This window comes from Formica exsecta, unplaced genomic scaffold, assembly GCF_003651465.1.
Source record: "Formica exsecta isolate Colony F162 unplaced genomic scaffold, ASM365146v1 scaffold233, whole genome shotgun sequence".
Lineage (NCBI taxonomy): Eukaryota > Metazoa > Arthropoda > Insecta > Hymenoptera > Formicidae > Formica > Formica exsecta.
In genome coordinates this window covers 859,314-883,214 of record NW_021849616.1, presented here as the reverse complement: position 1 = coordinate 883,214, position 23,901 = coordinate 859,314, and the positions used below count along the sequence as shown (strand labels likewise).

At 38.4% G+C, this 23,901-nt stretch overlaps 1 protein-coding gene across 1 annotated transcript in view; it reads left to right on the top strand.

The window, feature by feature from the left end:
• Positions 1-10,280: 10,280 nt before the first annotated feature.
• LOC115235694 (forkhead box protein P1-like) overlaps positions 10,281-23,901 on the top strand; it is a 288,332-nt gene continuing 274,711 nt past the window's right edge. The window contains exon 1 of the mRNA XM_029807634.1: positions 10,281-10,528. Coding sequence (XP_029663494.1) covers positions 10,499-10,528 — 30 coding nt within the window. The 5' untranslated portion in view covers positions 10,281-10,498. The remainder of the gene's footprint in view (positions 10,529-23,901) is intronic.

Here is a 23,901-nt window from a genome sequence, read left to right as displayed (position 1 = left end):
CGTCGGATCTCTAATGACACCCCCTCCAGTCCCTTCGTGGCCGCAATTCATCCTCGAACTGGCATTCACGCGTCCTGGCATCCTTGACTCCTTGATACCTCATTGCGCAAAGTTTTTCGTCTGATATAAAATCGCGATATAAAATATGTGATGCTAAAAGTACTTCAGTCACTACGAAGTCCGTAATGGCTAGTGCAATTAACGACGCTAGATAGTCATTAATAATCCATTCGGTAGCTGAAATATCTTTCTCTTGGATATTTAAATTTATTAAAAAAATCTGTAAGATAATAATTCTCTCAATTTTTTTTTTGATTACGGTAATTTTTCATATAAATAAAATTTTGCAGGGTACTTGTGTGATATATCGATTGTATGTATTTTTCTCAATCATTCTTGATTACTCGCAAAACACCTAATTTTCCAGATATAAGAATTGTATAGATATTCTTATTTATTCTAAATGTTATAAGACACTTTTTACAATCGCAAATTCAAAGATTTCGCGATGCATTTAAAAACAACTCTTTTAGAGACATCGTCTTTCTCCGAATGTAAAATAACTTATAAATATCTTAATATTTTTGATGAGAAAATTGTAGCAGCAGAAAGCGAGAACTTCTTTTTCGTAACGCGATTCGATTTGTTCGAGTGACGAAATGGCGATCAATCTCTTTTAACGATCTCGTCAAAGTTTTGCCGAGGATTAGGTATAGAAGGAGTGGATCTACGCGATCGCGAAGGATTCTGGTGGTGACGCGCAAGAAAACCACGACTTGTTAATTTGTCATTCTCTCTGAAGCAGCGCTTTCGCAAAGCGATTCGCTTCGTGAGAATTCGTCGACGGTACCTCTTGTTTTCTTTGTACTGTTGGAGAAAGACAAACTTTCTGAATTTATACGGATTAGATCTTTTGCGTACGAATTGATGCCGCGTATTGTAAAAGCAGTTTGGATTCGGGCATGAGATATATAAAAAATTTCAATAGCGATATATTCGCAAAATTCTATTTCTTTTAATATCTTTGAAAGGAAGATTGCTTTAAAAAGAATTGTTTGAGTTTTGTAATTTCTTGTTGCAAATATTTGATTTATAAATATCTATAATTATACTTGTATACATATAAACATGCATTCAAAATTATTGATATTAATATTTTTCATATAATTTTGCTTATACACACACAGAGATACAGACCACAATCTATATAGTTTTAATATGTCTCTTTTCAATTATTAATTTACTATAAAATACATATATTTGTTAAAATACATATATTTGTTGAAATAAGTAATACAGATTGCATTTATAAATATCTCCTAATCGATTCAATTCGAAATTGTAAAAACGAGCTATCACAGCAGGAAGGAAAAAAAGAAACTCGGCATTTCGACGCAGGGAATTTCCTTAGGTTCCCTAATTATCGAATTCCACTCCGAATCTGTTGTCCAATTACCAAAGTCCAGCCCATTGTGCGTCGACGTTGGGGTAATAAGAGAAATAAAGGATTGCGGGGGCATAAAATATTCGCGAAAAAAGGGGCAGGCCCGCTGAGGGGACGCGAGCTTTTCTCGACGCTCGTGCCGGCGAACGTGCCCGGAGACGGGACTGACATCCGGTTGAAGGCCGGAAGAACAGCGTCGAAGAGTTGTCGGGCGCGGCCGGACAGATGCGCGCGTATCATTTATCCGTACGTATATGCGCTCGCAGCGCTTCTATTGTTTCAAGACTTTTATAATTGGGGAGAGGCGGTCAGTCGCATTAATGCGCTCACGGAAGGCCGCATTGGCCAACTTTTCAATGGGATCGTAATTACATGTTCGCTAGGTAGAGGCATTACCTTTGCGCTCTCTCGCTCTTCCCCTTTCTCATTTTTCCTCGTTCGTGCATTTCCTATTTTTGTCGTCCAACCCTCCTTCTATTTTACAATGCTTCGTTCTTTGCATCTTCTGCTTTCTGTCTCGTTGTTCTCTTCTCGCCTGTCGATCGTCGCGTTGTGTTCTCGCGTTCTCTCCTTTCTTCCGCTATTCCGGCTGTGTTATTTCGCTTTCATTGTTTTTTTTTAGCTGTTTTGCTACCATCGGTTTTTCGTCATTGTTGTCTTTTAATAGTCTTATATTACATTAAGCTTTTGTTTATATCTATAGGAATAAACTTTGCCACTTCATAATAGCGTATCTAATATTTGGCTAGGATATATATAACAAGAGTATAAATATTAATGTTGTTAAAAAAATAAAATATTATTGGAGAATTACCAATTATCAATTATCAATTTATTTTCTAAAAATTGCACAGGCTATATTAATACCATAAATGAATTACTCATAGATCTTACGACTATTTTATATTGAAAATCTGCGAGAAAATATATTTCCTTTTCCAACGGACGGGCCACATTAATGGAAACAAACCGTTATGAAAATGTTCCGTAAATAGAAGCATAACCAAACGTGATGTGGTTTTGCGGTCTCCACCTTTTGCCGTACCTGGTTTCGACTTTCAAGAGGGTGGCGGCCGGGTTGGGAGGGATTATAGAGCTTTGCCAGGATATCAATTATAACCAGAAACAGTTATTCTGTGCACCCGAAACCCTTTCTACTCCTTCCTGCTTCCCCCTGCCATCCGTTGCACCGTCCCGACCATTCCTAATCCTCTGTAAATTATATTATTTTCACTGTTTGTTTACCAGGCTCCCTATTCTGTACCCGTCCGCGCAGGATTTGCGGCGACTTTCCGGCTTTTGCCGTGTCTCACCCTTTCTCAGCCGGCACCGTATTAAAATCATTTCCCGGAACGCCATTTCCTCCGAAAATTTCGTCTTCCGCCTTATATCGATTCGAAGATGCTCCGCGACGCGATGTTTTACGACGTTTACCGCGCTATCTCTCTTTATATTGTTACAATATGTTATATAAATAAGTAACAAATTGTGAAAAATTATTTGATATATGTTTTTACTTTTATCACAAAAATTAAACATGAATTTACATCTAAAGTTTTATTTTATAGTAATAGAAATGTTAAAACTTTTAGTATATTGTAATATAAATTGTATAACAAGTATATATTTAAAAATACATTCACATTTATACTGCATTAAAAGTGCAACGCGTAAAAGTCTTTTTTCGAATTTTATTAATCTATTTAGAATTTTACCGGGTACAAATGTGTACATAATATATATAGAAGATAAGATTATTATTTTTGCGAAGGCATTATAAACATCAGATAAAATATTCACTTGCATTATTTTATAGACCGCATATCAATTTTTTTTTAATTTAAATATTTTTTTACGAGATAACTAGGTACATTAACATATTAAATAGGATTTTTAAATACGTTCTGTTAAATATATGAAAGTTGCATAGATGGTCAGGTATTACAATGCCAATTCTTTAATTTTAATTAGACTGAATTTAACATATATTTAGATATAACATTCCTATAATAAAAATTTATTTTTTAGCCAAAGGAATTCTCCCTCATACATAGTACATACGCATAGAAAGACACTGTATATATACCTGAATCATTTGTAAATATTTTATATTTTTCTATTCAGTATTATGTACGGTAGATGCGACTATTAACATCTCTAGATTTGCATATTTCTTGATGATGCTATATACACAGTGCTACGTTCAATGTAACGATGGTCACTAGCAGCAAATCCCGTATTCCCCGAAAAAATCTCACGACACGTACAATTTTTCCGCGCTACACCTTTTAACGTTCTTATTTCCCCCAACGTCGTGTTCCCGGACATGAGCTGCCCTATTATGCAAATGTACGAGGTGAAACGGCCTGGACCTGGCTATGATCGCTCGGAGACAACCCCCGTGCTCCTAGGGGAGTAGTTTGCACCTTGCGCGAGGCGGTGGCCGTGGAGGAAATGGACTGTGCGCGATACATGCTTGGCTTATATAGACGCCCATATTTACTGATTTTATGTTAAGATAATAATCATTTATAATTATTAATTTTTAACATGGCACTTTTTAAATATACAGAGCTATCTTTATTCAGATTTAGATAATTATTTGTTGCATTTTTTTTTACTTTATTTTTATTTGTATATAAATATATCTTTTAAGTATTTTTTCTGAATAATTAATTGAATAATGACCGATAATTACGATTAATAATCTCTTTGTAATAATAAAATTAATTTTTTTAACAACTAATTTCTTTAATGTTTTTCATCAACATAACGTTTTTTAGAGGAAGAAAGATTTATCGGTTATTTAAATCAACTCAATAACACTTTTGCTTTTAGAAACTAAAGGGGAGATTATTATATTTTTTTCAGTGTGATTAAATTGCACGACTAATTAATTATGATTGTAATAAATTATTGTAATAAAATATTTGATTTGAATATCAACAAAAATCACTTATATAATTAGTTTTATACTGAAGATATTTTTTTATTTAATCTGATTTTAATATCTTAGGGATCAGAAATATTCCATGCCACTCCGTGGCAAAAATCCACGTGCGCGACATGCCGACGACGTGCGTCATAACGGTACGTTTATAGACGCTCGTAGGTGCAATGACGTCGGTGAATGTCTATGCACCTACGAGGTGGCGGTCAGATACGACCGGAAAGAGGGTCTCCAGGAGCGGATAAGAGAGACACAGAAGCGAGAGGGATGGAGGATGAGAGGGAGACGAGTGAGAATTCACTGGTAGATGCTCGACGGAGGAGCGGCGGGTGTGTTGTTGGGGTGATAGCGACCGGGGGTGGGTGTTTACTTTTGGTGTTGGGCAAGTAGCGCCCGGCATGCATGGTTCCCTCTGATAGCAAACACTGAGTATCGATCAGTATGACTCTGGTAAACAACTATTGTAGAGTAGTATAGTATAGAATAGGCTGCAATCCCCCTCTCCCCTTCCTCTCACCCCATCGTCGACTGTCCCACAACGGCACCCCAACCCCTGCAGGACCCTCTCCCCATTCCCCTCCCCCTTCTCCTTGGCTGCTCGGCGTCGCATAACCCCTTCGTTCTGTATGCCGACCCTGCGTCCACCCGCTTCTATCCGCAACAACGTCGCCGTATACTCGCGATATGCCTGCTTACGTGTCGAGCAGGGCCGACCCTTGTCGGCAAATTGTTCGAAAAAATAAAAATGCACCCTTTTCAAGAGAATTTCGAACCGGTGATTTTTACCGGTAGATTTGCACCTTAGTAATAATTATCCAATTTTATGTTCTTGCGAAAAGTCAAACTATAATCTACAAAATAAAGAATCTAAATTTGTTTAATTAAAAAATAAATATAAGTTTATCACTAGAATTTCAATTTGCTTTTGATAATTTAAACGCTTAATAATAGAATATTAATAGGAAAATAATTCACACACACACATAAACTTTTAGTATGTTAATATCCATAAAAAAGCTTTTTATTTATTATTATTGTCTTGTACGTTAAATAATCTTAAAATCACTTTTTTAACATGATGAGAAGTTACATTTATGAAAGTGAAAAACTTCTGCGGAATGGTACATATAAATTTCTTTTATATATTGACTTTTGTTTTTTTCATTATCGAGATTTATTGATTCTTTTATAAAGATATTCTGTGTGTGTGTAATTGTACAATAATATATATTTTCTTTAAAGAGATCATTAATTCAAAATATATCAGAGAGAAAGAGAAAGAGAGAGTGAGAGAGAGGAAAGGAAAGAGGGAGATATGCATGTTTAAATTTGAGCGCAAGTAGTTTCAGACACATGTAATCAGACATAGGTTATTGACTTTGATATTGAACGTAGAGATGCTACGCTTATAAACAGTTACTTACATCGCCAGTTAGAACTATCTACAATATAAATTTGTAATAAAAGTTATGTAGAATATACCACGTATAATAGAATAATCTTAATTAAATTATAATAGTTTTTAATCCTATATTTTAAATACGCGTCACAAATTTCATTATGCGATTAATTGTTCTGCAATAATAGACAACTTTTCATATAGTATTGATTACATGATAAATTGCGCATGATGTTTAAAAATATTTTAGAACGAGATAAGTCTCTCCGTCCCTGACGTGGATGCTAATCATCTTGGCGAAGGGTGTCTGAAATTGTCGCCCCATAGCGCAGCTCCCAAGCTCAGTAACCCCTGCGATTCACCCTAACGGCTCGCTTAACCAAACAACCTTGATAAATTATGCAAAAATCAACAACACTACGAAATGCATCTCCCATGCTGTGGCTGGAACGACACGAGTTTTCTGTTACGGAATTCTAAATCTTTTCGTTCTTGTTCCGGAAACGCAGCGTGAGCATAATTTCGAATTCTACAACTCTGAATAAATTTTAATTAATTAAAAACGGAAATAATATTAAAAATAAATAACGGTTTAAATCTCGAATTTTGGGTGTAGGTATAATTAGTAGATATCTTTATAATTAGTCATTCTTTCTAGTCACACACACACACACATAAATTTATCAAAAATTAGGCGTTTGTCGAATAAAATTGTCATTTGTTCATAGGAAAAACGAGCGCGTTTTTGTACGTTGTACAAAACAGAGAGAGCAAAATTAGTTTACAGTTCTTTACAGGATATTCGCTACATTTTGCGCTGTATTTTATTAAAAAATTCTGACGGAACGTGATTTTATTACGGCACGCGTGGCAGCTGCATTTCGCGTTAGAGGCTTTCGTGTCATTCGTGTATCGACGCGCGTCCCGCAATGCGACGCGACGCGACCCGTCAAATCCGCGAACCAATAAATGAATATAACCCACGCGTGAGAATAAAATCCGTCGCTAAACTGCGCAACAGGTGTTAGAGGTTATTGACAATCTTTTCATCGGGATGACGGTGTTTGTGCGATATCTCGTCGAATATCGACACCGACGATGTCCCAGCGCACAAAGTCCGGCTCGATTCACTGTTTATTAAAGAGAGACAGATATCATTTTTTTCATATTCAATTCTTTTTCGCGCTCTACCAGTTTTGCATTTTTCTCTGAACTTGGGAGAAGGCTTGAAATTAGAATAATTCGACAACGTATGCTGACAAATATGTTGACTATTTTAATTTGTATCGATGCGTCAACTATATATATGTCGAGATTATTTAAAAGTATCATTTTTTATTAGTAACTTGAATCGAAATTTTTCTCCTACTTGAAGAGGAAGCTAAATTTCCAAATGGTTTTTAATGTTTCCGATCGATATCCGCGTTAATGTAAATTTAATTAATAAGACACAATTTAAATTTTTATACGCACGCAATATATTTTGATAATACACGATGATATAAATTTTGTGGCATAATTGTTTATGGAATAAATGTAAAACATATAAAATTGTTTATAAAATATACGCAAAAGAGAAATTATTTTCCTTTTGCTTACCAATAGAATGAAAAATGAATTTATTGAAATTATTTTTCAAGAAATATATTTTACGACCTCAAGATACGGCGACAGTTGACAAAAAGATACGAATCACTTTCTTGCAGTAATAAAAAAAGAACATAAGAAATTCAACGATATGCTGTGAAATGTTTTGCATGCGAGTATTGACGCACGCAATCTGCAGAAACCGTTATTTTCAATGCAATTCTCTAACATAAGTGCAAGTTGTTCGTGGCGAGAAAATGGAGTAGTATGTATCTTCAATCATACCGGTATTCCCGGCATCTCTCCCTCTCCATCGGAGAGACTGTTATCAATACCAGCGTCACGCTCTCGGCATTGTGTCGCGGTTTGGTACCGCCACGAGAAACAACGCGAACAACAACAACAAACAACAACAAACTAGCCCGCTATAAAGTCTGTCGCACACTGTCCGTAGCTACTACCTATCTACCTATCCGCGACCTGCTTTCTCGACATTGTCACCAGCCCATCTTCAGTTATCGCGCCGATTTATAGCCGTGACAGTTTCTATCTTGCCGCTATAGAAAAGACATATGATGAAACGTTGCAAAAGGTAGATTTCAAGTCAGACTTTAATACATCAAATACCTGAGCAATATATATAATTGCTATGATACTTGAATAATTACATATAAATATAAATATCGATAAAAATAATATAGAAAATTTTTGTAAGTTTAGTATCGTGATATTTCTGCTCATTTTACATTATAATTCATAACAATCAATTACAAATAATTATAACATATTTATGCACGTGTTTTATTTGCTATTTTTTAAGTATAATAAATCACTCTCATTATATATATAATTACAATCATAAATATTATATCATTTTTTTAAACATCTTTTGTGATTAATCGTGTACCGTAAATAATATTAAATTTAGATTTTATGATCAAAGAAAAGTAAATTACATTCTATGAAATCACATTAAGTAAACTGCAAAAGCTTTAATATTTTGGCGATCATAAAATTTTGGATAAGTATGTACAGCACCAATTTTAGAAAGATTTTGATTAATATTCGGTTACGTTACAAATAAAGGACGGACGCATCGAAACTATTCGGGGGCGCCTCAAGCAGGAGGGTGGGAAATTATGCTGAGCATGATGAATACATCAGAACAGGTCGGCTTTAGTCTGGTCTTAGGAGTAGGTCGAATCGATAACAATAACTACATGGACATCTATACTCCTATCACGTACGATGTCAGAGGTTCGTTTATGATGATGGGATTTTGTTAGCCTTATAGATGTAACATGTTCTAATTTGCAATATGTGATAAAAATGCGTGAAATATATAATATATAACTACAATTAAATTAAATTTATATTTATGAAGATATATTTTAATTAAATTGTTCAATGGAACAGAATACGCATAAAATAGACTCCTTCTAAAATAAATTTCAAAAATTATCGCAACTTGCGAGGACAATTTTTTACTGACTAGGATGTATGTATATAACGCATAGTTGATTATTTCGGGTTTTGCAATTAATAATAATTGAAATTAAATTGCTTATGGAAATCAGATTCAAAAATTAACTATAATATATGAATCTTAAAAGTGAAAAATTAAAAGTATAGAACTATATAAAAAATTGAGGAAGAAGAGAGGAAAATAAAATATACATAAATTAAACATTAATATGTGTGTGTATGCTTTATGAGGAGATAAAAAAGGAGACATTTTTTGTAGAAAGAATGAGCATCTTAATTTTTGATCCCGTATTAAATATATATTTTTAATTGTTATTTCATGAATCATAGAAATATCTGCCAATACCAATTTACTATTCCATTACTAAGTATTGCTATGAAACTTTTTATCGACAAAGATCAAGGAATGTATCGAAGAAAGTTGAGTTGTATCAAGAAAGAAATCAAATGTAATACACAAATTGGAAAACATAGTCCACATGACCAAGCGACACTCGCCAAAGTGCGCCACGGCGCAACCGACAGGACTGCCTCTCTCCGGAGAGTCGAGAAACACCCACGCCAAACGGAGCGAAAGAGAAAGGAAATGAAAGAGAAAAAGAGAGCCGTCTGAATGGAGATGGAAGATCAACCCGCGGGAGTACCGTGATAACGCGCGCGACGAGGACAACCCGGCCCTGGAGCGACGGAGAAGAGGTGGCCGTCAAGCGGAGGGAGATGCCACGATGGTCTTCGCAATGCGCCGACTCAGTAGCCGCGTGCTCACCGCGGCCGGAGGGTTTCGCGGCTAAGCGGTGCCGAGCGTCGCACAGTCGCGACGGCAGCCACCGGCGCGCGGTTATACCCCCTTTTCTTCAAACCTGCACACGCAACCCCGCACCGCTACGTACGGCGCACGTTTTGCCTGTCTCCACGACGGCGAAGGAACGTTGCCCCAGGTTGCGAGAGAAAGAGAGAGAGAGAGAGGGCGTCTTACGCGGCTGCCCGCCGCAACCCCCCTCTGGCATTCATCCCCCGGAGAAAGAGAGAGAGAGAGAGAGAGAGAGAGAAAGAAAGAGAAAGTGGGAGGGAGAGAGACAAAGGGAGGGAGGGAGAAAGAGAGAGAGAGAGCGGCGTCTTTGAGAATCGGTTGCTTCTTTTCATCGAAAGCGTCGTTCGATCCCGAGGGCCGGCATCGTTCTTCAACTTCGCGACGGTGCACGTGGCGCGCGCGGCACGCGGTGCTTCGAGAGAAAGACAGATATATAGGTAGACAGATAGGTGGATAGGTAGCAAGCAAAAGAAGTCGAGAAGGGTGAGAGGAAAACAGAGCAGGCGAGAGGAGAAGGAGAAAGAGAGCGAGAAAGGAAGAAAGAGAGAGAAATATAGTGGTACAGAGGAAGGAGAGAGAGGTGGAAAAAGGGGGAGAGACAAAGATCAAAAGGGGGTGGGCGGGAAGAGAGAGAGAGAGAGAGATAGAGAAGTAAAGAAACCGAGTACGCGAGAAGCTGCATCCCGGCGGTCAGAGGAAGTTATCACAGAGAGCTAAAGGGAGCTTCGTATCTTCCCTTTTGTTTTTTCTGTCAATCTTATCACGTAAAGAAGGACGGAGGAACCGACGGTCACGAGTGAGTTGGCGAGGAGGAAGCGGGACATGCTGGAACCACGCTGGAGACCCGTCCAGGTAGCCTTACTTGACACTCTGCAACACTTCTTCAATGCACTGCCTGCCTGCCTGCCTGCCTGCCTGCGAAGGCTCGTTTACATAATGCACCTGCGTCACATAAATATCCTCTACCTGTCTTTACTTCTCTCTCTCTCTCTCTCTCTCTTTTTCTAATGTTTCATCTATTTTATTGGATGCTATTTTGCTCTTTCTCTCTTTTTTTTTCATTCTTCATTCGGTTTTGCTGCGTATTTTTGTCACCAGCTTCGTTCTTGTTGTTCTTTGCATCCCGTTGTAGTCAGTGGTGACAGCCACGTGCCACCGGCGCCACCCTTCGCACTCCGCTGCTGGAATTTGGAGTAATCCTTTTAACGTTTTCTACTTAACGCGCACTGTCCTCTACGATTTAGCGACGGTATCTTTACTTCTATTTGACATATTAAAAACTTAATCGTGCGGAATATTTATGTCACGATTAACTTTTTTAATTTATGTTCTGGGAGATACAATTTTATCCACTGAAATAAATATTTTTTTTTTTGCTTAAACTGAAGAACATTGACGCCTGTAACTTCAAATTTATGCAGCACTCTTTTTTCATTAATATTATGCGTTTATTGTTTGTATGTTTGTACACATAAAATTTGGTATTTGACATAAAGTCCACTCTTTTTCTCTATCTTGCTACACATTCTATTGTGTGTGTGCGTGCATGTATGTGTGTATATATGTGACAAAGATTACAATTTTTTCTTATAATAATACAAATTTAAATAGTCTAAAATCATTGACATAATTTGATGAACAGTCATATTCTTCCGTACATTTAAAGATTTACTGTGTATTTTGAAATTTAGTGCTATCACTAAGTTTAGAATATCCATCGCGTGGCACGATTTCATCACTATTAATCTTATAAATTACGTTATAAATATGGACATCGCCGCGCGCGGGATTAAATAGAAATGTAAAAGTGCGGACGCGAAACCAGCGAATATTTCGCGCGATTTACTTTAATCGAATTTAGGTCGTGGCAAAAATAGAAAGGACGCAAATGGAGATTATAGTACGATACAAATTTTGAACCAATCGATCGCTTTCTTAAGAAACGCGCATTTGATGATATTTTATTTTTATTCAATGTTATTTCTTATTTAATCCAGTTTCTTTTTGACGGTTTCAAACATGCTTGTTTTTTTAAATTGCATATATATTTTAAAAATTATTGATTATATTGCATTTTATAATAATATTATATTAACGCGCGGTTTCTTTACTTCTCTCGTAATTAATTGCAATTAATAGTGGTAATTAATGTGCTGTTGCCAAAATTGTGGATACGAAAATAGAAACATTATCACGTTATCGCCAATAAGAGCTGCCAAGACAAAATGCTTTAGTCCATCCCTTCTGTACTGTTAAATGAATTAAATACGACGTTCGCATAATGCAGACGAATGCTCTTTGCTTCGAGATTTCCTGATTGATCCTGTACTCCATCGACCGGAGCGATATTCGTGGAAATGACACTTTAACGATCGTGACAAGACAAATAGGCGCGCCGGACAAGCAGAATGGTTGGTCAAATAAATCTCACTATACATCGGCCTAAGATTAACTACATTCGGGTTACTAAATATGTACCTGCGTCGGTACAGAAATCTTTGCGGTAAAGCGCGTTTTTCCGAAAATAATCTTGGCAGAGATGTGCCGCCTTTCAAGCTGCCTGGAGTCTCGAATAATCTAATATCATATGAATCACCGTGTTGTTGGCTGAGAAAGTCCAACGACTTGTTTCGAAACGCTTCTGACAACCTGACAAAAATTCCTATTTCGTGTTTCATCGTCTGTCACGCAACGCCTGCATGACGTTCACTGGGGTTTTGCTACCACGCGAGCAACTTCAAACAAAGTGATCAAATGGAGAGATCGGTAATCATTACTCACGTTTGTGAATTATGCTCGAACTACTTTGGAACGTGCGCTGGTTATATCGAAGTAGCGATCGTTTATAGTTTACAACCCCCGTTAAATCCATTTACAAGTTATAATAGTAAATTTGATAATATTGATGTATAAAATTAGTAACAATATTTAGAATGTTTCTCTGGGCAAGACATGCATTAAAATCTACATTTCAGAATTACAACTCTCATTGGAATATGTTGCTTTTAGCAAGGGAGAAACAGGAAACAATATGATATTATCATAATCTTTCTTAAAATACAACAATATTTTGAAATATAATACATTAAAGCAATGACGATATTCTTTTTTGACACTATCTTGCAAATAATTCATTTGTTTTCAAATGCTTTTTATCGATATCATTATGATACCATTGTCGATGCTTTTGTATAGCTTTTGCGAAAAACATAAAATATTTGCAAAACGGACTTGAATTTACAGTGGCAATGGTTCTTTAAATTTGACAACGAAATTCTTTTATTGTTTCGAACGAGACATCGGAGATTCGCGCATTCAAAGGGGTGAGATGTGAAGGGCGATGGCAGTTGCGCTTCAATCGGCGAACGCTCCATGTTATCAGGGAATAGGGGTGATTTTTTTTTAAAGTATACAGCCGATAGAGGTAGTCGGGTACTACCGTAGCTACGTGTGAGTGGCTCGTCTACGAGACTGTAGAAGCTCCGGATGGTGTAGTAGGTGGAACACTAGAGACGGAGGCGGTCCTACCCCTGCTTGGGGGCGTTAAAGAAGTGGATGGGGTTGGCCACCCCCGCGCGTCAACCCTTACACCCCGCTTTCTCCAAAAGCTTCGTGTGCCCCCCCGGATCTCTTCGATCTCATATTCGCCAATCAGCCGACCCATCCCGACTCCTCTACCGACGAAGGTTGCTCGGCGCGGCTATCTGGTTGTCTGGCATCTTCGGTTGACCGTCGATTTCTTCAAAATTCAAAGATCAGCCCGGCGAGCACAGGAGACGGAGCGAAGACAGCAGTTCGCGTGGCCGGGCCGAACGTTGGACGGAACGAACCGCGAGGAACGCTTGTAACAAGTTGCGGCTGCGTGCCTTCCGTTCGCGCGCAGCCGGTTGATCGATTTTGTGTCGTCGGGAAGTGTTTTGTGCGCGATATCACGTCGTCTTGGAGGATATCGCGAGCGCGGTTCTTCCCGGTTGATGACTTCGGCCTGGCTGTCACGCCTTCTTCACGGTCGCGCTGGGGTGATCAGGCCGACACGGGGTAAAGGGTGGTGTTGCGCGTCAATCGTGATATATATTTTGCATCATCCCCGCCACTTTGGCTTCGCCCATTTTCTCACCTCCTCCGTCGGTTCAGACGTACGTGCCGAGTATGCGTTCGGTGTGTTGCACACACATTCATCGGTGCATATACACGGATACGCTGAGTGCAGCGGGAGCCAACACAGCTGCGGCATAACCCCCCCGTTTTCGCGCTTGCTTGGCACGGCACAGCATCCCTCTTTGGCCACTTCCGGCCAGGCCAGGCTCCGCCCACTTTTATATTAATCACGTCTTGGTTCGCTCCTGGCTTCTGTTCTCCATCTTTCTTCCCTAGTGAGCGATTTCCTACCGCGGACGCCTGGGAACCATACCTTTGCCCGTTGGCTTATTCATGTCCCGGGCCTTGCGACGCGGACCTCGACATCTCTTTCTCTTCCTCTGTTTAATATAATACATTAAAGCAATGACGATATTCTTTTTTGACACTATCTTGCAAATAATTCATTTGTTTTCAAATGCTTTTTATCGATATCATTATGATACCATTGTCGATGCTTTTGTATAGCTTTTGCGAAAAACATAAAATATTTGCAAAACGGACTTGAATTTACAGTGGCAATGGTTCTTTAAATTTGACAACGAAATTCTTTTATTGTTTCGAACGAGACATCGGAGATTCGCGCATTCAAAGGGGTGAGATGTGAAGGGCGATGGCAGTTGCGCTTCAATCGGCGAACGCTCCATGTTATCAGGGAATAGGGGTGATTTTTTTTTAAAGTATACAGCCGATAGAGGTAGTCGGGTACTACCGTAGCTACGTGTGAGTGGCTCGTCTACGAGACTGTAGAAGCTCCGGATGGTGTAGTAGGTGGAACACTAGAGACGGAGGCGGTCCTACCCCTGCTTGGGGGCGTTAAAGAAGTGGATGGGGTTGGCCACCCCCGCGCGTCAACCCTTACACCCCGCTTTCTCCAAAAGCTTCGTGTGCCCCCCCGGATCTCTTCGATCTCATATTCGCCAATCAGCCGACCCATCCCGACTCCTCTACCGACGAAGGTTGCTCGGCGCGGCTATCTGGTTGTCTGGCATCTTCGGTTGACCGTCGATTCCTTCAAAATTCAAAGATCAGCCCGGCGAGCACAGGAGACGGAGCGAAGACAGCAGTTCGCGTGGCCGGGCCGAACGTTGGACGGAACGAACCGCGAGGAACGCTTGTAACAAGTTGCGGCTGCGTGCCTTCCGTTCGCGCGCAGCCGGTTGATCGATTTTGTGTCGTCGGGAAGTGTTTTGTGCGCGATATCACGTCGTCTTGGAGGATATCGCGAGCGCGGTTCTTCCCGGTTGATGACTTCGGCCTGGCTGTCACGCCTTCTTCACGGTCGCGCTGGGGTGATCAGGCCGACACGGGGTAAAGGGTGGTGTTGCGCGTCAATCGTGATATATATTTTGCATCATCCCCGCCACTTTGGCTTCGCCCATTTTCTCACCTCCTCCGTCGGTTCAGACGTACGTGCCGAGTATGCGTTCGGTGTGTTGCACACACATTCATCGGTGCATATACACGGATACGCTGAGTGCAGCGGGAGCCAACACAGCTGCGGCATAACCCCCCCGTTTTCGCGCTTGCTTGGCACGGCACAGCATCCCTCTTTGGCCACTTCCGGCCAGGCCAGGCTCCGCCCACTTTTATATTAATCACGTCTTGGTTCGCTCCTGGCTTCTGTTCTCCATCTTTCTTCCCTAGTGAGCGATTTCCTACCGCGGACGCCTGGGAACCACACCTTTGCCCGTTGGCTTATTCATGTCCCGGGCCTTGCGACGCGGACCTCGACATCGAACTCTTTCTCTTCCTCTGTTTTTCCCTCTCTTCCTCGTCTCGCTGCCGATCTCGAGGAAATACGGCGACGATGCTCTACGATGTGACGCTGCAAGGCTGATGGAGATATTCGCGTAGCTTATTCGCGGATAAACTTGCAATTCTTGGCTTCTCGAACGCATCGCAAAGATGTATAATTTAATTAATTTAGATATGGCGAAAGGTGATAACCATATTCTACGAGGGATGGCGTGAATAAATTAATTTTCTCTCTTTATTTAGAATTCAATATTTACCATAATATTCGTCTAACATTCATCGCGTCGTTTAACAATATAATATATATCTGCTATTATGTGATATTCATTGTTTAATTGCAGAAGTTTATTGGTAACTTTTTTAGAAACACTTGATATTTTTTTTTAGAAACGCGTCTTTCGTTGAGAATGGCATTTCCACGTAGAGAGGATCGGTGAAAAAGCGAATCGTGGAAACAGGCGCGATGAGATGAAGAACGCAGCGTTTCGTGCGTTCGGTGCCGGAGTAATGAATAATAACCTGTTATTATTACCAGGTCGAGCAATAAACACGCAGCTCGCCCCTCATGCCGGAATAAGGCTTGTCACGCATAGGCGCGACATTTGTTTCGCGCGTGGAGTTCGCAGACTGTTATGAACCACTGCCACCTTCCTACACAACAGATATTGGTTCCATTGTTACATATCGTGTATCGTGACTGCTTCTCCACCGTTTCCGCCAGTCGCAACCACTTCGCTACCACTTCGGCCTTATTGATATTCCACCTCGTGGTCTCTTTGCTTTTAATTTTCCTTTTGACAGCCCCGCACCCTCTTCTGCCGAACACGGCGCTGATAACAGTGTCATATTGTCGAGTTAGTTGTCGAGATTTGTGATAATTGTACGCATCGAGTACTCGAATTCGTTTCCTACTTATATTGATATTGCATTTTGAAGCTTTTAACGGAAATAATAATAATATTGTTTTATTCGATAACGTGTAATTATTTTTGAAAATTAGAATTAATTTAAAGAAATCAATGACTTTATAAAACAGAATAATTTTTACAACTTAATTTTTAACTAAAAAACGAAAGATTAATACCTGTTAGTAAGTACAATGTTAGCATGAGATATTCATCGTTACACATTCTATGTCGTGACCGTCTGTTTCCCGACCTACCACACCTTACTGCTCCCTTTTTAACATCGCGCAGCAAGTCCGCTGTTTTTCCGACGATCTTAATCGTAGCGTGCTACCCTGACTATAATACACATTACTGGCAAAGCAGACCGAAGAATCATTCTAAAGACAAAATTGTAATGTTCATCAAGGTTTATCATGTTCATATTTGATTGCTCTATAATTTTCTTTTGTTAGAGCTTTTGATGTAGAAGATTGTATAAAACCAAGCAAAATATAGTTGCAATATAGTCATAGAAACGCTACCTTCTACTACTCATTTTCAAGAGAAATAAAGCAAGATATCTGATTAAATTTTTAAATTACAGTGATCTTGTAATTTTCATTGGAAAAAGATAGATGTGTGATTTTTGCACCGAATACGGCGGAATTGTGATTGAGGATAGTGCATGTCGGACAAAAATATATCGTAGGCGTCGCGAAATTGACATCGTCGATGCGAATCGGCCGAATTTCTACGAGCCGGTTCATTTTGTCGCGATAATACGCATTCCATGTCATTTCGGCGGCGCGTATAGTATGGCAATGCATCATCGCCCCCGCGACGGGTATTTGTCAATAGAAACAGGCCGCAACCGCGGCAAGTATACGTCAATATACATAACGGCCGGCTGTTGACTTGTTACGTTGTCGCGTACCGCCGATGATTCGATGATTTGCCGATCTGCGACTGTCCCGTGTCAAATATGACCGTCGCCCGTTCTCGCGAGCGCGTTAACACGGAGAACGCCGGTTCCGTCGTTTATTCGGGGCGATCGGCGCACTAACGCGCTCATCGTTACATTAGATTATCAATCCGTCGCGATTGTGATGCGCCCACCGGTTTGTACTTCGACTCGTTATGCCGCGATAATGGCCCCTCTCGTCGTCGTCGCTGCAATTTCGCGAATGTTCATCTATTCAAGCGCGACACGTTCCCGCAAGTGACCGAATTTTAGCAACGTATTATGAATCGGGTGATGCTATGAATATCCGATTGAGTATCGAGACATTTGATTAAGTTAATAATTAAATCGGCTTAAATCTAAACTTAGAATTCTGCTGATTGGATGTGTATCGCAGTATCGGTATAGATACTAGTTGAGTTTAATCAATAACCAATCACACAATATTCAAAGACATTGCATGAACGAAGAAATTAATATATATATGGCCTTATTGATATTCCACCTCGTGGTCTCTTTGCTTTTAATTTTCCTTTTGACAGCCCCGCACCCTCTTCTGCCGAACACGGCGCTGATAACAGTGTCATATTGTCGAGTTAGTTGTCGAGATTTGTGATAATTGTACGCATCGAGTACTCGAATTCGTTTCCTACGATATTGCATTTTGAAGCTTTTAACGGAAATGATAATAATATTGTTTTATTCGATAACGTGTAACTATTTTTAAAAATTAGAATTAATTTAAAGAAATCAATGACTTTATAAAACAGAATAATTTTTACAACTTAATTTTTAACTAAAAAACGAAAGATTAATACCTGTTAGTAAGTACAATGTTAGCATGAGATATTCATCGTTACACATTCTATGTCGTGACCGTCTGTTTCCCGACCTACCACACCTTACTGCTCCCTTTTTAACATCGCGCAGCAAGTCCGCTGTTTTTCCGACGATCTTAATCGTAGCGTGCTATATGTACTACTTACTTATATGTATAAATCTATTATAAATTATATCATACAACGAATATTTATATATAAAATACTTATTTCACCCTATCATTTTATCATACCATCGATGAATCTGTATCGTGTGCAAACTGTTATCGAGATAGTTTCGATCTATTCGTAATATCGCATCTACGCGGCGTTAAAAATATAATAACAATGAAACGGCGAGCTGTTATGTTGTCAGGCATCGGCGATGATTCGTCGATCCATGACGGAGCCGTGTCAAATGTGCCCTCTAGCTGTTCCCGTGTGCGAGCTTAACATGGCCGGCTCATTTGCGACCGGCGCACTAACTCTCGTCGTTACATTAAATTATCATCCCGTGATTCTCTCTGATGCACCGGCAGTTTGTACGGCGACTCGTTATAACACGATAATGGTTCTGCGCTCGTCTCTTCGCCGCGATTAGCGTTAAACAGACACCCGTCCACGCAAACTCATGCACCACTACGCGTTTGACGACGGTGACGTCAATAACTAATGTATTGGTGAATCTTCATTGTGACAGGTTACAGATTGTTATGGCCACTCAGCAACGACGCTAATCGAAATTCCGCTTTGATATCAGGCGAATCGAACAGTATTCTCATATATCTTGGGATCTCAATAACGATTTCCCGCGATATTTGTCTTATGCTTATTAATATCAAAAGTAATCTGAATAGGAATTATTTATTAATTTTAGGATAAATTTATCGATTAATATGTATCTATGCATTGTTTTATTCGTGATAGAATATGCTTGCAATATAAAGTTATCAATTTTTCAAATGGTTGAACAAGACAGAAAAAAATAGTGATAGCTGACCCACTCGTGTCAGACCAAATGACCGTTTAAAATAAGAAAAACGTGGAATGTTATCACTAGTTCATATTTCGTTTGGGGGGTATTGACTGTGTTGCCTTTGTGTAGAAATCTATGTAATAATTGATATACGATGGGACCACGAGTACAGACACATATACATGTGGTTTTAATATACCGTCCACTGTCCGGCACTCACCGGGATCTCTATTATAGTAGGGACGCATCGCAAACGAGATGCATCAGGAAGCGCGCGACCAATGCAGACAGAACGAGTGGATAATGATCGGCTTTTTTTTAAGTCCAACCCCGGCTACCTCCCGCTCGGATCGCCCCGCCGACAAAGTCAGCAACCCTTTTCCCGACGTCCCGCAGGGAACGTGAAACGCGCTTTGTACGTCGCGATTTCGCGTTTTCGTTCGTCCGAGCACAATGACGAGGGTGGTCGTCCTTTTCTACTGAAAGAAAACCCGTAATCTCGTGTAACGGTATACTATCGGAAGACGCGGCCGAACGTATTCGCCAGGAGCGCTATTAAATGACTTGCGAGCGATTTTTTGCCCGCCGCATCGTCGACGACAAAAATACGGAACTTTGACTCTTTGCTAAACGAAAAGAGAATCGGATACCGAAAGACGCTATTCTATTTCAGATTGAAAATACATGAAAGCTTTATCAGCAACATTTTAACATATTTTCCGCGTTAATTCTGTGAGAGTATAAAGAAAAAAAGAGTATATCATGCTAATATTATGCTTGTATCAATTTATAATAACGACAGATGCTATTTAAATTTTACTAATAATATATTAATAACTCTAATAATTTCATGGAAAGTTTGTTTATCAAAAATAATTTTAGATTATATAATTATTAGGAATATTTTTAAATATAACATTTGTAGATTGTAAATTATGCAAGTACGTTTACTATCACAAGCTCAAATAATCGAGACAGTATTATCTCTGCATTTATGAATCGTTATTGATATGTCATGGACAAAGTAGCTTTATAGATCGATTAAATTTTATATTGCACATAAAAGTGATAGCAAAATGTTATCCTAAGAAGAAAGATTATCAAGAAATAACAGTAAAATACGAGGGCAAGAGTTGACCCGAATGTAAATGACCTGTATCTGAAATCACAGCCCCGTTGTGTATCAATTACTACGGAGATATACGTGTGTAAGAGGGTATGGTCGATGTGCCAGCGAAACATAAACTGCGATAACCGTCCGTATCTCCTGCCTTATGGTCGGTTTGGTCTGACATGAGTAGGTCAGTTTTCACTGTCGAATACCAACTGCAATCGGGTTACATCGCCCTAAGTGCTAATAAACGCACGGATCTTATGAAGTGTTCTCTAGTTTCTAACTTAGATAACCATCTCAACCTGATTCTTTAAGAGTTATTTATCGTAAATTGTGACTAATAATAAACCTATACTCTTAGAAAAAAGCATTATAGTAAAAATAATCGAAAACATGAAAATATTATTTTTTATAAATGCTTAACATATTTTAATCCTGAATGATAAAAATGATAAAAATTTTTATAACGCTATTTCTTTTACGAATAAAAATAATTTAAGAGTTTAGCATGCAATAGAGCAGTTTTTAATTTACTTTCTTAATAACATAGAAATTTTAAGATTAATTCTTTTTTTCTAAGAGAAATGAATATAAAAAAAGTTAGTCAGTTATAACATTAAGTATAAATATTAGAAACAATTTATAACATAAATAATAAAAAAGTATCTAATTATTTGTATCCACTGTAAGAATGCAAAGATTTTTCGCAATGTTTGAAGACACAAAATTTTAATTTTATTAAATTAGAATTTTTTAGCGAGTTTTAAGGAACATTGCATTGTCACACAATTTATCTTATGGGACGTAGAGTTGTTTCTAAAAAATATCGACGGTGATAAACTTTCCGAAATTGCAGTATCATTGCAGTATCAGTACCTGCATCACAGTGTGACGCGTGCATACCGTTACAGCCTCTCTTGCCGCACCATCGCGTGCTTTTCTCAGGCTTCATTGGGATAGGAAAATCGGTCGTGTTGATACCGCTATTGAAACAGCCGATCATTACGCACTCGTTCCGCATTGGTCGCGCTTCCCGATGCACCTCGTTGCAACGTCACCGGCATAATAGAGAGACGCTGCAGGCCGCCGCGCGCCCTGGTACCGACGGCATATCAAAATGCAGCTCGGCCGTGTTTGAATTCGCGGTTCCATCATGAATCAATTACCGCGCGGATTCGTACACAACGGCGAAAGCTCGCGCGTGAAGGGTGAGGAACATAAAGGGGGGCCTCGCATGCGTCGATGGAGGAAGGAGAAGGGATTGCAGTGTGCGTCAGTGTGTCGCTGTTGCACACGCGAGCGTGTCACCCTCCACCTCCTCGCATATCCCCCTGCGTTCGAAACGTTTCATCGTTTCTGCACGAATGCATCGCTATCGTCGTCGTATACACCGATCGTTTCGTTTTTTTTCCTCCACCCTTATTTCGCGCTCTTCCCCCTCTTCCCCCTCTTTCCGCGCGCTTCTCTTTTTTTCTTTTCTTTTTATTTTCCTACGATAATCATCCTATCCAACTTTGCCCATTCGAAACGATGGCGCAAGTTCGTTGAAGTCACGCCTAGAAAAATGCGGAGGATTCCGTGCAGAGTAAAGCCTAGGAGGAGAAGAATGGGGTGGCTCTTTATTCGTTACGAAGTAACGCGCCCTTCCGCGTCGTAAACGTCGTCGCGGCGTTGAATATATCTATCTGCTAAATGCTATGCGTAATTGTATAATTATATCAAATGGAGCGATAAAGAGATTTCAGAGATTTTATTGTTTATTACAAACGTGTTTTTTTTTTGTAAAATTATTTGCCTTAACGAACGGATTCTCTTAGTCGTAAAAAACTTTGTTTGAGTAAAAATATCCTGTTTTAAATTTTACTTCTAGCTTTTAAGAGGTAACACTTTTCAAAATATTAATTGACAGGTAGAGCAAATTGGTGGTGGCTTGCATATGAAAAATAATTACTAAAGCACGACACGATTAATATGCCACATGTTGCTAAAGCAAAAGCTATATTATATCCTATTTGCTCTGCGCTTTAGCCTTAGCCGCATATGACATTAACATATTGAACGTGGCATTATTAAACCACACGTTGCTAAAGTGGAGAACAATGTACACTACATGCTATCATTATCATTATGCCACAAAAAGCAGATATAAGATGTAGACTCTTCTGCTTTAATAACAGATTCATTATCATAACAAATATACAGTATCATTAATTACTAACAAGTACTAAAGTAAAAGTAGCTTATAAGATAGAAAACACTTAGGTTTAATAATATAAGAATATATGAATTTTTTGAAACTTGAAATATTTATATGTAGAATTTTAGAAACAATTTAAAAAAAAAACATTTTTTAAAAATAAATTTTTTGAAGAAAATTATATATATGAAATGTGTTATATATGTGAAATATATCTATACTGCTATATCATAAAGATTAGACAAGAAAAAAATTGATTTTTATTGCATAAATTTAAAGTTTATGATATAGATTATATAAAGTGAATAAGCATAATAGTTACTTTTTATCTATTTTATCTCCATTTATATAATTTGTTATCCATTTACACAAATCTAGTTGTTTGTGTCTACACGTCGTTCATCCATCATCCTTCAACTATAAATTCTTGGAAAGTTTCATATCTCAGCTCATCTTTTTTGAACATATAGATTGTCATAAGCGACTAGTTATGCAACACGCCAGTCGTCGTAGCCTAAATTTAATTTAAACGAGTTGAGAAGCTAACGAAGAGTTGTTTTCGTGCGGAAGTATATTTATAACGGCAGACTCTCTCGGTTTTAAGTCTACCGAGTCAATTTTTGAGCGATTTACTCTTTGAGAATTTACATAAGATGTTTTACGAACTTTCGACGAAAAGTTTTTAAGTAAGCCTTTATCAGTCTTTATGATTCTCTATCAAAACTTCATAAAATTTTCCTATTAATGTTCTTATCCATATATTTGTTATATATTATATTAATATTTTTTTCTAATTATTATTTTTTCTTAATTATTATTATTTTTCAATCTTTAACAAAATACAATAATTATTATTCTTATTGTTTCGTTATTTATTTATATCTTTTGATATTATTATAATCTTTTAATATTATATGTATACAATTTTAACATTTAAGTCTTATTTAATTTTTCATATTTAAGCTTTGTACTAATGAATAATTCAACATAATAGTATAGCTAAGAAAAACGCGTTTATAAATACGATAAATATTCAAGATACGTATATAAATCAATAAACACATAAAAAATTTAATTCTACTTCTGTTTATTGCGCGACACGATTATCGTACATCACTTTTTATCTGTTGATAGAAAAGAAGCGCGTTCATATTAGAAGAACTTAATCGTGCCAGCAATCTAAACGGATGACAACATCAACTCGATACAGCTCGGTATAGCTGGATATGGCAATAAAAAGGAACATTCGATAAATAAGGCTGCAAGACATTTTTACTATTTAATATTCCTATCTATTTCCTTCGATTAGCCTTCGCAAAAGAACGCATTATATATGAAGCTATTCTTATTCCTGCTCAAATATATATATATATATAT